This window comes from Octodon degus, unplaced genomic scaffold (genome assembly GCF_000260255.1).
Source record: "Octodon degus isolate 3935 unplaced genomic scaffold, OctDeg1.0 scaffold00164, whole genome shotgun sequence".
In the NCBI taxonomy this organism is placed as follows: Eukaryota; Metazoa; Chordata; class Mammalia; order Rodentia; family Octodontidae; genus Octodon; species Octodon degus.
In genome coordinates this window covers 2,736,728-2,750,400 of record NW_004524740.1, presented here as the reverse complement: position 1 = coordinate 2,750,400, position 13,673 = coordinate 2,736,728, and the positions used below count along the sequence as shown (strand labels likewise).

The window sequence follows — 13,673 nt, the reverse complement described above, 5'->3', positions numbered from 1 at the left end:
TTATGTCTGCTTAAGCAGGCACTTTAATCCGCTAAACTATTAGGCCAGCCCTTGAAGTAATTTTTATTGAAATTAAACTTTTGTTTCTTACAATTTGGCTGGCCAGTACTTGTTAATTGGTTATTATTTTATTGTTTTCTAATTGCATACATTATGGTTTTAACTCGTTCATAGGAATAAGACATCTTCCCGCTTCTGTTCTTGCTGCCCATCAGACTATTCTCAATTCAGAAATCAAGTGATTCTGTATATTACTTCATACCTATGCTTTAGGCCCTCTGGTGGTTCAACATTTTACTTAAAATAAAAGTCACAGTAACCTATGTAATCTGATGCCTGTAAACCTCTGACTTTATCTCTTCTACTTGGCTGCTATTATTCCTCCCTATTGCCCACCAACTCTACATTAGCCACTTCGATCTTTCTCTTCCTTGAATTTGCCAGGCATACTCTTTGAGACTTCTGTCTTGTTCTTCTAGTTTATTTTCCTATATATTTGTTCCTTTGTCTCCTTTAGGTTGTTGTTGATATGTCAAACTCAGTGCAATCTTCCCTAATGACTGTGGGTATCTTTCTAGGCCTTATTTGGGTCCATAGTATGCCTTTTTTTTTTTTTTTTTTTTTTTTGCCTTTTCATTTATTAGGCTAATATCTGTAAAGTTTATAAAAAATCACATATATCATTTATTTTGGGACATGCTACATCTTGTGGGAGAAGTGCTATTATTACTATATTTTTCAACTATCTACAAGCCCCCCTCCCCTTTTTGAGACAGGGTTTTGCTTACAGTGCAGGCTAGCCTCAAACTCACAGCAATCCTCTTGCCTTAGCCTCCCAAGTACTGAGATTGCAGGCGGGTACTACCACACCTGACCAGTATTTTCTTTCTTTCTTTCTTTCTTTCTTTCTTTCTTTCTTTCTTTCTTTTTTTTTTTTTTTTGGTGGTACTGGGGATTGAATTGGGGACTGTGCACTTGCCAAGCAAGTGCTTAAGCTGCTGAATTATGTCCCTGGCTCTCGACTAGTAATTTCTTATATATCATTGATACTGTATAGAAAAGCATTGATTTTTTTGTAGATTTTTTATTCCTACAGACATTGAACTCACTTGTAATTTATAAATGAATTCTCTTGAATTTTTTGATATATATTCTGCTTATGTACAAGTAGCCCTTGCTGGGACCAAGGAGATAGCTTGGTGGTCTAAGCACCTGTCTGGCAAGTGCAAGGACCCAGGTCCAATCTCCAGTACTTTTGTCGTGTTGGCCCCACACCATGCTGGCCACTGAAACTGAGTTTGGTGGTGCACACCTGTAATCCTGGGGCTAGGGACACTGAAACAGGAGAATCACTGCGAGGCCAGGCTGTGTAGTGAGACCCTGTACCAAACACATAAATAAATAAATAAATAAATAAAAGATTTTTTAAAAAGTAGCCCTTGCTTATTTTCCCAGTATTTTTATGCTTTATTATTTAAGTGAGAATTTTCAAATTCATGTTAATAATTACAGAGAAAAATCTGCTTAATTTTGGGAAATAGGAGAAAAAGACCTCTATTCCTATTGTTTTTTATTTTTCTATTCCTATTGTAATAAGAAATAACCATATAAACCAAAATATTGTGTTCTTTCTTACAGCCATTAAAAGCATGTAGATGGAAGCAGATACTAAAAATCAAAGCAAAAACAAATGCTGGAGTATTGAGTTCTTTCTAGATGATCAAGGAGTGTGACATGCTTTCGGGATGAGAGTGGGATAAGCCTGCCAGAGGATAGTCTTAGATATAATAAAACCAGCCAGCTTTTTAAGAAACCTATCATATTTGAATCTGATGAAAACCCAAATGCAAAGATTATTTTCCCTACTTAGTAATTCTGTCACATAGAAGTTTTACAGAGAGTGGAGACAGGCTAAAGTTAAAGGAGGGCCAGCCAGGTAGCTCAGCAGATTAAAATGCCTGTTTAGGCGGACATAGGGACCGGGGTTTGATCCCCGACCATGCTGTCCCCCCTCCCCCCTGGCTTGCTGAGACCAGTTAAGACTAGGTGTGGTGGTGCATGCCTGTAATCCCAGCACTTGGGAGGCTGAAAACAGGAGAATCACTATGAGTTGGATCTGTGTAGTGGGACCCTGTAGACCCTTTAGAGCCTGTGCTAAATAAAAATAAAAAAAAAAAGGTAAAAGATTTATTAAGACAATAAAAATGATTTGTGATTACCCCGGGATACTGAGGAAGGAGGGACAAATAGGCAGGACACAGAAGAGTTGTAGGAAAATGAAATTACTCTCTATGATACTGCAGTGTATACTACCATTATATGTTTGTTCAAACCTGTAGAATATACAGCACCATAGTGAATCCTAATGAAAATTACAAATTTTGATTGAAAATCCTGTCAAAATAGGGTCCTCGGTTGTGACAGATACACCACTATTGTTGGAGGTGTTGGTAGTTGAGGATTATATTAGGAGAGTAGGGGTATATGAGAAATCCCTGTATCTTTTGCTCAGTTTTGTTATTAACCTAAAAATGCTCTTTAATAAAAATCAGGGCTGTGCACTATGTGGCATTCTTGCAGTGTCAAGGCTCCACAGTTACACAGTGTTCAATCGCAGGACTCAGTGGTGTCTCGTAGTTCTAACATCCTGTTGTTTTGTGGTTTCTTACACTTGTAGTGTCTTATAGTTTGTAATTTGAAAGTCTGTAAGAGATTGTGAAACTTTTTCTTTTTGTCTTTTGTCTTTTTTTTTTTTTTTGAGATAGTGTTTTGATCTGCAGTTGAGGCTGGCCTAGACTCACTATATAATACAGGCTGTCCTTGAACTCACAGTGCTCCTGCCTCAGTCTCCCAAGTGCTGAGGTTGCGGGGGTTACCACCATGTCCAGCTGCCAAACAATTTTCTTAAAGAGGCAAATACTAATTATTTTAGGCTTGTGTGCATTTGGACTCTGTTGCAGTTACCCAAGTCTGCACTGTAGCACATTAGCAGACATAAATAATATGTAAGTAAAAATTATTAGATCCTCAGTGACTTATTTTTTTTCCTCAGTGACTTATAACGCAACACCAAATATAAATATAAATAGGGTCTCAGCAAAAGGTAAAAGAAAATATTGGAGGGGCTGGTGAGATGGCTCAGTGGTCTAAAGCACCTACTTAGAACAAGCTAAGCTAAGCAAAGCACAGGGACCGCAGTTCAATCCCCCAGCACCACATGCCAGCCAGCCCCGCCCCCTGGTGGGCTGAGCTGGCCACACACACACACAAAATAAATAAATAAATAAATAAATAAATAAATAAATAAATATTTTTTTAAAAAAAGAAAATATTGGAAATAATAATAGCAAAACATTTCTAAATTGGTGGAAATGTATCTTCTAAATCCAACCACACCAAGCAAATTAGATTGCTTATAACATTTGAGCACTAGAGATGTACCTTAGTAATCAAGAACCTGCCTAACATGTACAAGGTCCTAGATTTAGCACCCCAGCACCACAAAGGAGAGAGAAAACTAAACTCTGTTCTTAATTCAGTGAAATATTTCTAAGTCCTTACTATTCTGAAGGTCAGGCGCTCACCACCATGCCCAGTTGGGGATTGAACCCTCGACCTTTGCTTCTGCCTAAGCAGGCACTTTAATCTGCTGAGCTATCTGGCCGGTGCTAAAGCCTGTCTTATACCTTCTGATGAATGAAGAGAGGGGGATGTTTATTTCATACTTTCATGACGCTGCAATTATATAGCACACAATCACTCCTACTGCATCTCCTCAGTCATTGATTTTGTTACCTGTCCTTTACCCTCTTTTTCCACTTATACAATGAGTATTAAATGTGTACGTCAGTCACCATATTGGCAAGATGAATCAAACCTGGGTAATTTTCTTTTTTCTGATTTTAAAGCCCTTTGCTTTTAAATCAGAATTAGTTTTAGTAACTGAACTGGAAAATTATTTTAATTTTAGATCCTTGAAAGAAGCCAGGTGTAAAAAAAGGGGTGGGGGGAAGGGAGATGTCTCAGTAGAATAAGCACTTCCCTGGCAAGTGCAGGGGCCTGAGTTCAATCCCCAGTTCCACCAAAAAAGAAAAACCAGGTGTAGTGGCACACACACATGTAATCCGAGAACTCAGGAGGCTGAGGCAAAATGATCTTGAGTTTGAGACCAGCCTAAATTACAAAGTTGTTGGAGCCCATTGTGGATTACACAGTGAGATCTTCCCTTGAAGAAAAAGAAAAGAAAAAAAAATCTTTCTATCATCTCATCTAGCATCTATGCCAATCAGGGCTCCCTCCCTGCTTCTCTCTCTCTCTCTCTCTCTCTCTCTCTCTCTCTCTCTCTCTCTCTCTCTCTCTCCTCCCCCTCCCCCCCTTGGAAGATATATTGTCTGATGAACTAATTGCTGACGTTTTATAATTGTGTGATTTTTACTTGCAGTGGAGGAGTCAGACATCATTGATCTGGAGAAACGTTACTGGTTGTTGAAAGCTCAGTCCCGTACTGGACGATTTGATTTAGAAACCTTTGGCCCACTTGTTTCACCACCTATTGGTCCATCTCTAAGTGAAGGTAGGAGTCAGTCCATTTTCTATAAATGTTCGTTGGTAAATAAATACTCAACTTCATTGCTCATTTGTAGCCAATATGTCTTAACTTTAAAAGGTTGTATTTATATAGCCAGGTGCACACTCAGAATCCTAGCACACCGAGGGGCTAAGGTAGTAGGATTCTTGCCTCAGAGTGGACAATTTAGTGAGCTCCCCTTTCAAAATAAAATGGCTGAGGAAGTAGCTCAGTGTGATGGCCTTGGGTTTAATCTCTAGAAGCACCAAAAAATGTCTGTTGTCCAGGCTGGCCTCAAACTCAATAATCCTGGCGCAATCTTGAGTCCTGGGGTTACAGGTATGCACCCCTAGGCTGGTGGGGTTTGTTTTCAAATAGTACAAAGGATTATTATAGATGGTATCACAAGGATCATATTTGGAATCTGAGTGCTTGAGTTCTGAATATGTAGTTTTTTATTTCACAGTGATAGGGATTAAATTCAGGGTCTTGAACATGCTAGGCAGGTGCTATGCCACTAGAGCTATACTCCCGGCTTGGTTATAAAGTTTATTTGTTTTGGTCTTTATAGTACTGAAGTTTGAACTCAGAGAGTGGTGAACCTTTTTGACTTCTTAAAATTCTGAAATAGGGTTTACGTTCCCCAGACTGGCCTCACAATGCAGTCTTCATCTCTCAGCTTTCCAAATATCTGGGAATACAGGTGTGTGTCACCAGTCCTAATTTGCAGTAAATTCCTGAGTTTTAGTTTTATATTCTTTAAACAGAGGACACTAAATTAGATTTTTTTTTTTTTTTTTGAGACAGGGTCTCACTATGTAATTCAGACTGGCCTTGACCTTATCATGTGACCCAGGCTGGCTTTAAACTTGCATTGATCATCTAGCCTCAGCCAGTCCTGAAATTACATAAGTGCGTGTCAAACACTAAAAAATTCTATTTTCTACTGGGACCATAAGTTTCAGTAGTAATTGTACCAAGAGAGAAAAAAATACTTCCTGAAACATCTGGAGCTAGTGATAAACTTTTCAGTTATTCTAATTCAGCCAGTTTATGGGAGTGTGTCCACTTTTCATAAACATGTCAGTACTAACATTAGGAAGTTTATTGACTGTGACTTACTCTTTTTTTCTTGTTGCTTTTAGGGTTATTTAATGCTTTTGATGAAAATCGAGATAATCACATAGATTTTAAGGAGATATCCTGTGGATTATCAGCCTGTTGTAGGGGACCCCTGGCTGAAAGACAGAAATGTAAGTGTGTTGAGTAATGTTAGTAAAATTGCAAGTTACATACCTATCATCCATAGAGAATCATCTGTAGATTAAGGCTTGAGTTTTTATGATGTCTGATTGGCAAATACTAATCTCATTGGGGTTTATTGAGTTTGGTAAAACCTCATCTATTCTTTTTTTAGTTGAGAGTATCTTAGGAATCCTTGTAATTAATAATAGGTTGATTTTCTTGAAGAATTTATAATTCATAATAATGAAAAATTGAAGCGTTTAGGAAATACTGTTAATTTATATAGAGAATTTAGTCTTGTATTATTTGAAGTATAATTCATCCTTTGCTCATACACATTAATATTTTATTGGTAAAATTAAGTTTACAATCAGTATGCCATTTTATTAAATACTAAAATGGCCTTTTTAACCTAACTAAAATGTTATAGCATAATTTATAACCTAAATATATTACATTATTAAATCTTAACCATATTAGAGAAAATGCAGCAGTGTACATTTAATTGGAATCTAGCTCAAATGTATTTGCTAGGCTCATTATTTCTAAAATAGAGCTTCATAGAGGCTGCCTGTTTGGGGGTTTTGTTTGATGTTTTAATTTTACTTAATGATGAACTATAATATACTATTGATATACTGTTCTATTACGGAGGTATATGATATAAAACAGTTTTCATTTGAATCTTAAAAATTCAGATTTCCTTTTAATTTTGCATCTACACGCTATTGGTCAAAGCTGGCTTTTAGATAAATGATTTATTTTCCTTAATTTTTTAATTTAATTTTATTTTATTTTATTTTATTTTTGGTCTTTTTGAGACAGGATTTCACTATGCAGTTCAGGCTGGCCTTGAACTCACTTTGTAGGCAAAGCTGGCCTCAAGCTCTCAGCAGTCTTCCTGCCTCAGTCTTCCAAGTGCTGGGATTAAGGTGTGCACCACTTCACCCAGCTTAAAACTTAATATTAAACAAGGAGGCTGAAATCTCTTTTCATTTGAGGCTAATGATTGGATTTAAAACTTTTTAAAAAGTAGTTAAAATATCTGTAATAAAGAGAGAAAGTGGATGGAAGTTTATCTTTGTAATAGCTTGTTGTTGCTGATTCTGAATTTAGTATGATACTTTAAACATATATGAAACAACTCCTCAGTGGTTAGTTTTGAGTAGTAGACATTAACTCAAAGGAGTTGAGAATGCAGCTCAGTAGTAGAGCACCTGCCTAGCATGTCCAAGGCCCTGAATTCCCTGGATTCATTCCTCAGTACAGGAAAGGGGTGGGGGGCAGGAGGCAAGGAACGTAAGTTGGGGGGGTAGGGATAGGGCCTCCTCAAAATAAGGAATTATGATGTTGTACAATACAGCAGACATCTCTTTCCGATATATAAGAAAGTTACTCTGTTTAGCTGATACAAAGGTCTCTCCAACTCTGGGTGTTAATTTAGTAATAATTTTTGAAATCTATGCAGGAAGTCTTACAAGTTCCAAAAAATGCATTGATACAGTAGAGTCTGCTCCTGCTGAGAATTGCTCAGAAAGGAGAAAACCCAAATAAGTATACGAGAGCAGTTTCTAATAAAATATATTATCCTTCAGAATTTAAAAATAATTTGCTTCTATAAGATTTTCTTTTCATTAGTTTGCTTCAAGGTGTTTGATATTGACCGCGATGGCATTCTCTCCAGGATTGAACTGAGAGACATGGTAGTTGCACTTTTAGAGGTTTGGAAGGACAACCGGACTGATGATATCCCTGTAAGTTTTGATTGCTTATGTTTCACAGCACATAAATTTCTAATGGGAAAATGAAACAAATAATTTAAAAGAGAAAAAAGAATTTGTTACTGCATTTAGTTCCTACATTATAATACTCAAATGTAGCTAATAATGCAAAATTGGTAGGAGAGTTTGGCTTAGAAAAATTTAATGAACCAAGCTTGCTGTGTAAAGTAAGAATAAGGGGGGCCGGGGAGATGGCTCAGTAGAATAAGCACTTCCCTGGCAAGCACAAGGGCCTGAGTTCAATCCCTGGTTCCTCAATAAATAAAGAATAAGGGAAAGTTATCTTAACTTTTAAAGTAATATTGAAGTCCATGATGATTTTAAAATATTTTATCAACAAACAGTATTCTGTAGGTGCTGAATGATAAATATTATATCCACTTATTCTTTTCTAATTACTCATATGGGTTGTTGTTTTTAAAGGAACTACATATGGACCTCTCTGACATTGTAGAAGGCATATTGAATGCACATGACACCACAAAGGTAAGTCTAGCTATGACTGATGTCTGTTTTTCTACAAATACTGTGAACTCTAAAAGGATATATAGATATAGATATAGATATAGATATAGATATAGATATAGATACATAGTTTTATGTTGTTTTGTTTTTTTGGCAGAACCGCGGATTGAACTCAAGCCCTTGCACTTGCCAGGGAAGTGCTTATTCTACTGAGCTATCTCCCCGACCTGAAATACATATTTTGTATAAGTAATCAAGTAATTCTTCTGCATCATCTCCATCAAGTCATTTTCTGAAACTGGTTAAAATACCTCCACATTGGGGCCAGGGAGATAGCTCAGTAGAATAAGCACTTGCCTGGCAAGTGTAAAGGCCTGAGTTCAATCCCTGGTTGCGGGGGGTGGGGGGGACCTCCACATTATCTCTAAAGATAGTTCATTCCATCTTTAAGCACAACTCTAGGAAGTTTAATAAGACAGAACCATTGATATCTATAGATTATAATCTTTATTCCTTCTATTTGAATAAATTACGGTTATGCCAACATAATATTTAGCCAAGGAAGCCAAACATAAAACAATACATGCTATATGATTCCATTTATATTAAGAATAGACACAAACCCAGTATAGAGATAGAGGTTGAAATCATGAGGGTGGATAAATTAAGTGGGAACACAGTGGTATGCTTGTTTTTACATTTCACATGGTTTCACTCATGAGTAAATGCTAAAAGGAAGTTGTACTGCCTATTAATTTTGTTATTGATACGAAACAATAATTACTCCAAGGGAAAAAGCAGTTTTGAAATGTAACTGTATGGGGGGGGGGACCAGGGTTCAGTTCTTTTCAGTATATTTTCTCTCTGTTCCATCCTTCCATTTCACTCCTTCATGGTTCAGTATAAAACTGCACATTGAGTTGAAATAACAGCGTATTTATACTTACAGTCTGTTAGATTATATAGCACATTAATAACGTTTGCTGCCTATGACTGAGGTATATGATGTTATGGAGCCTGCAGCTCTCATTTTTCTAAATGATAAGTCAGAGCGCTGGCAAGTAAGCTTAGCTGACTAAGCACCTGCTTTTGTAAGCACTATACTGTATGGGGGGGACCAGGGTTTGGTCCTTGGTCCCACATGACTTGCTAGCCCCAGGCCCAGAGCTCACTGAGCCAGTGACCCAGTCCGGATGTGGTGGTGCAGGCCTGTAATCCCAGTGCTGAGGAGACTGAAAACAGGAGGTTCATAGTGAGTCAGAGCTGTGTAGTGAGACTCTCTACCACATACATAAAATGAAAGAAAAAAAAAGATAAATCAAGATTTTCTACATTTCATATATGCTTAGTATCTTCACTATGCTATGTAATTATTTGCTTGTCAGCGTCTATTTAGTTTTTATTATGAGTATACTGTGACTTATTCTTTTATCTTTTAAAACCAATGCTTTCCTAGTATGTGCAAGACCTTGGGTTTTGTCCCCAGTACCCACTGCCAAAACACTATTGGTAAAAAGTCATTTTCAGAAGCATAAAGAATATGAACATGGATAGTTATGGGAAGAATTGACACTTTTGACAGCATTATGATATGAAAAATAATAGATAGCCCTCTTAGCCAATAGATCTCTTGGTCAGAGATACTTTTGGGCATTATGTATTAGAGACCCAAAAGTTTTCAACACTATACTGTATGGGAGGAAGGACTCTTCCGAATATACTTCTTCTTTGTTATGAGTTTACAGGACAACTTTTAAAGGCAGTCATGACAAAGATCCTATGATTGAGTGCTAAGCATAATCCAATGGTTTGCCTACTCCTTCTTCCTGTCTTTTCCTTTTGGAACAGGAAATTGTTTGAACAAGTAGAAATGAGTTTTTGTATTTCTTCCTTTCCCTTTAACTTATTTTTCTGCCTGGATTTAGAAATTTTTCTTACCTATTAAATCTTCACACATCTGTTGTCTAGTTGTAAGACGTTTGAGATATATGCTTTAGTGATTGAAGGAATCAACTTGTTTTCTCTTTTGAAAATGGTATATGAGGGGCTGGGGAGATGGCTCAGTAGAATAAGCACTTCCCTGGCAAATGAAAGGTCCTGAGTTCAATCTCTGGTTCCGCAAAAAGTGAAAGAAAAGAAAACGAAAATGGTGTATGAATGTATTTTCCTTGTTAGTTGATTGTCATCAGTATATTTGAATCAAAAAGAGAGTGAGGGTAAATATTACGAAGATATCTGTGATTTAGTTATCCAATTTTCTTTTTTTAAGGAAATGGGTAGTATTTCGTACTGTGTATCTAAATCCATAGAACCAGCTATGTAAACTATATGCATTTACAGTATCATCAGTTGTAAAATATTGTGATTAAATGTACCTGGTAAACATAACAGAAATGAACTTATGTTAGTTTACTTTCTGTGTTGTAAGAGAGTTAAGAAAGGGAAAACAATTGTTTTTCTGTTTCTAACCAACATTTAGAATGATAGGATTTATACAAAGGAAAATATGTTAATATTATTAAATGGTAAATCTAAGAAGTTTGATCTAGGATTCATCTAGAATTATTAGGCAATTGTTCAACCCTTGCATGAGCAAACATTTGATTATATTTTGGCCTGATAAGAAAGAAATAAAGGGGCCAGCCAAATAACTCAGCGGATTAAAGTGCCTGCAAGCAGGACTAGGGTTTGATTCCTGTGCCTGCTGTGCCAGCCCTGCCCCTGGGGCCCGCTTAGACAGCATTTGATACTGGGTGTGGTGGCACTGCGCATGTAATCCCAGCTCTTGGGAGGCTGTAAACATGCAGATCACTGAGTCAGATCTAGTAGTGAGACCCTGAACACCCTGTAGACCCTTCCTTACAATACAAAAAAGAAAAAGAAAAAAAAGAAATATGTATTGGCCTTTATATGTATATATAAGTTTTTATATACATTGACATGACAAAACTATTGCTTTATTTAGCTCACAAAATTAATGTTAAATTGTATTTTGGGGCAGAAATAGGAGATAAGAGATTAAGATGTGTTATATACATGTATTAACCTCCCTCATGAATATAATCTTTATGTAAATCAGATATACTAATAAACTTTAAAAATTGTATTTTGAGAAAAATATGATGTAGATATTCATAAGTTCCTTTAAATCTATGAAATCTGTTAGTGTTGCTTGATTTTTTTTTTTAAGTCTTAGAACCTTAAAAATGATTTAAGGTTTATGGTTTAAGATGAAAAAGTGTAAGGCAAGAGAAGTCTGCTTCCCCCTCCAAAAAAAAAATTACTAAGTACTTGAAAGGCATGGTGGCACATGCCTATGATCTCAGCAATTGGGAGGCTGAGGTAGGAGGATTGTCACAAGTTGAACATCAGTCTGGGATATACAGTTAACTCAAGGCCAGCCTGAACTACATAGCAAGGCCCTATCTCAATAAATAAATGAATAAATAAATAAATAAGTAAATTTTGCCTCCTCACTGCCTTTCATGGTTTTTCATAGGTAACTCTTAAAGCAAATATTTTATTTCCCAGGTCTTACTGGAGAAAGAAGATTATTGATAAGTGCTTTGTTACCAATGACTACTTGAATAAAATTGCAGTTGCAATTTACAGTTGTGTAAACTTGGTCGCTTATAAATTTACACTAGCTCATGAATTTTTCAGATTAATACATAGCATTGGATATAAGTTATTGCTTTGTTTCCAGGAACATAAGTGTAATAAGCCAACTGTATTTAAATGCTATAAAAAATAAGGAGGCTTTTAACATGACATCTTCTTTAATGTCTCAGATGGGCCATCTTACGCTGGAAGATTATCAGATCTGGAGTGTGAAAAATGTTCTTGCTAATGAATTTTTGAATCTGCTCTTCCAGGTATGTTTAAGATAAGATTTAGAGGACAGTGGTACTGGCAGTTCTTACATCTTTTTCATTATAGAGTAGTAGAGCTGTTACATGAAGACTGCAGAACAGTGTATTACATAATGACAGAACCGTATTATCCCATACACTGCCTGAAGGAGGGTGGGATAGAGTATAAATGCCTGCTGCAGCTTCACAGAATCATGCTGTGGGAAATGGGAGAGCAGAAAATGGATGATTATGTTTGTTGATCCTGTATCTCATGCCTAGTCTCGAGTTTGATCACTGGTATGAAAAAAAAAAAAGAAAAGTACTGCTAATTCCAATCTAGAAAGTGAATCTTGGGCTGGGGAGGTAGCTTGGTGGTCTAAGCACCTGCCTGGCAAGTGCAAGGACGCAAGTTTGATCCCTGGTACTGCATACTGTGGAACCCTGGGCATACTGTGCTGGCCACTGAAACCCACCGTGGTGGTGCGTGCCTGTAATCCCAACACTGGGAAGGCTGAGACAGGAGAAACACTAGGAATCTGAGCTGTGTCACCAGACCCTGTACCAAATAAATAAATAAATAAGGATCTCATACACAGAATGTAAAATATGTAATCAAGTTATTGGTACCAGCTGACAAAGTTTGATTTATCTTTTTTTTTTCCTTCCTTTATAGGTATGTCACATAGTTCTGGGGTTAAGACCAGCTACTCCAGAAGAAGAAGGACAAATTATTAGGTAAATTTCTAGCCTCAGCCTGTATATTGTTTCTAACATCTGAAAATAGTACCTTTCAAGCCAAGGGATTATATTAATTTAGAAGTCAAATTCTGTGATAGCACACTTGGCCTAGAATGTGTGAGGCCCTGGCTTGAATAATCAGCACAGGGGGCAGGAAGGGCCAAACAAAACTTTACATTAAAATTGCATGAATACTGAATTTTTTTAAATTAAGATGACATTTTCTAGAAAGGCATTTTTGTTTGACACATAAACGCTTCACAATTCATGTGGAAAAGTTAGAAAATAGACCTGAGTACATAATGTCCATAACCTCTGTATAAGTAACTGGTACTAATATTTTTTATATTCACATACTTACTTACATGCATGTTCCCAATGATGTTCGTAAAATATTTACCAAAAAATGAGAATATTCTGGAATTGTTTATTTCCTGTGCCTGTTTAAACTCAAGATCAAATAAAATGGTATTTTTACATATAAATTACTGGCTGGTAGCCCTGTTCATCCTATTGATTTTTCTTTAAGCATATTGAGATAATTTAATAATAAAATCTATGTATCGGGGCTGGAGAGATGGCTCAGTGGAATAAGCGCTTCCCTGGTAAGCACAAGGGCCTGAGTTCAATCCCCAGTTCCACCAAAACAAACAAACAAACAAAAAAAGTCTGTACATTTTTATTGCTGTAGTTCAAGTTTATTATCTTGAGTATCTTCCACTGTTTTCCGGTATTATTACCATTACTACACGTTTATATAGGTAGTTTCAGAAATAGGACAGTCTCTCCTAATCTTTGCTTTTAGAATAAATGCTCAGCATGTACCTAGTCAATTTACACTTTCTAAAAAGTATTATGTAAACAGAACCAGGCATGGTAGGTCATCCCTGTAATACCAGCACTTCGGAGGCTAAGACAGGAGGATTGCATGAGTTTGAGGCCAGCCTGAACTATGTAGCAAGACTCTCTCTCAGAATTAAAAAATAAAAAAAGTAATTATTACATATAGTTAAGACTAGTGAA

At 36.5% G+C, this 13,673-nt stretch overlaps 1 protein-coding gene across 3 annotated transcripts in view; it reads left to right on the top strand.

The window, feature by feature from the left end:
* The window catches only part of Usp32 (ubiquitin specific peptidase 32), a 209,852-nt gene that overhangs the window by 126,305 nt on the left and 69,874 nt on the right, over window positions 1-13,673 (top strand). For all 3 annotated transcript variants that reach the window (XM_023703132.1, XM_023703130.1, XM_004643016.2), the window contains exons 6-11: window positions 4,442-4,573; window positions 5,713-5,820; window positions 7,451-7,566; window positions 8,017-8,079; window positions 11,850-11,933; window positions 12,586-12,647. In XM_023703132.1, the coding sequence (XP_023558900.1) occupies window positions 4,442-4,573; window positions 5,713-5,820; window positions 7,451-7,566; window positions 8,017-8,079; window positions 11,850-11,933; window positions 12,586-12,647 (565 nt within the window). The remainder of the gene's footprint in view (window positions 1-4,441; window positions 4,574-5,712; window positions 5,821-7,450; window positions 7,567-8,016; window positions 8,080-11,849; window positions 11,934-12,585; window positions 12,648-13,673) is intronic.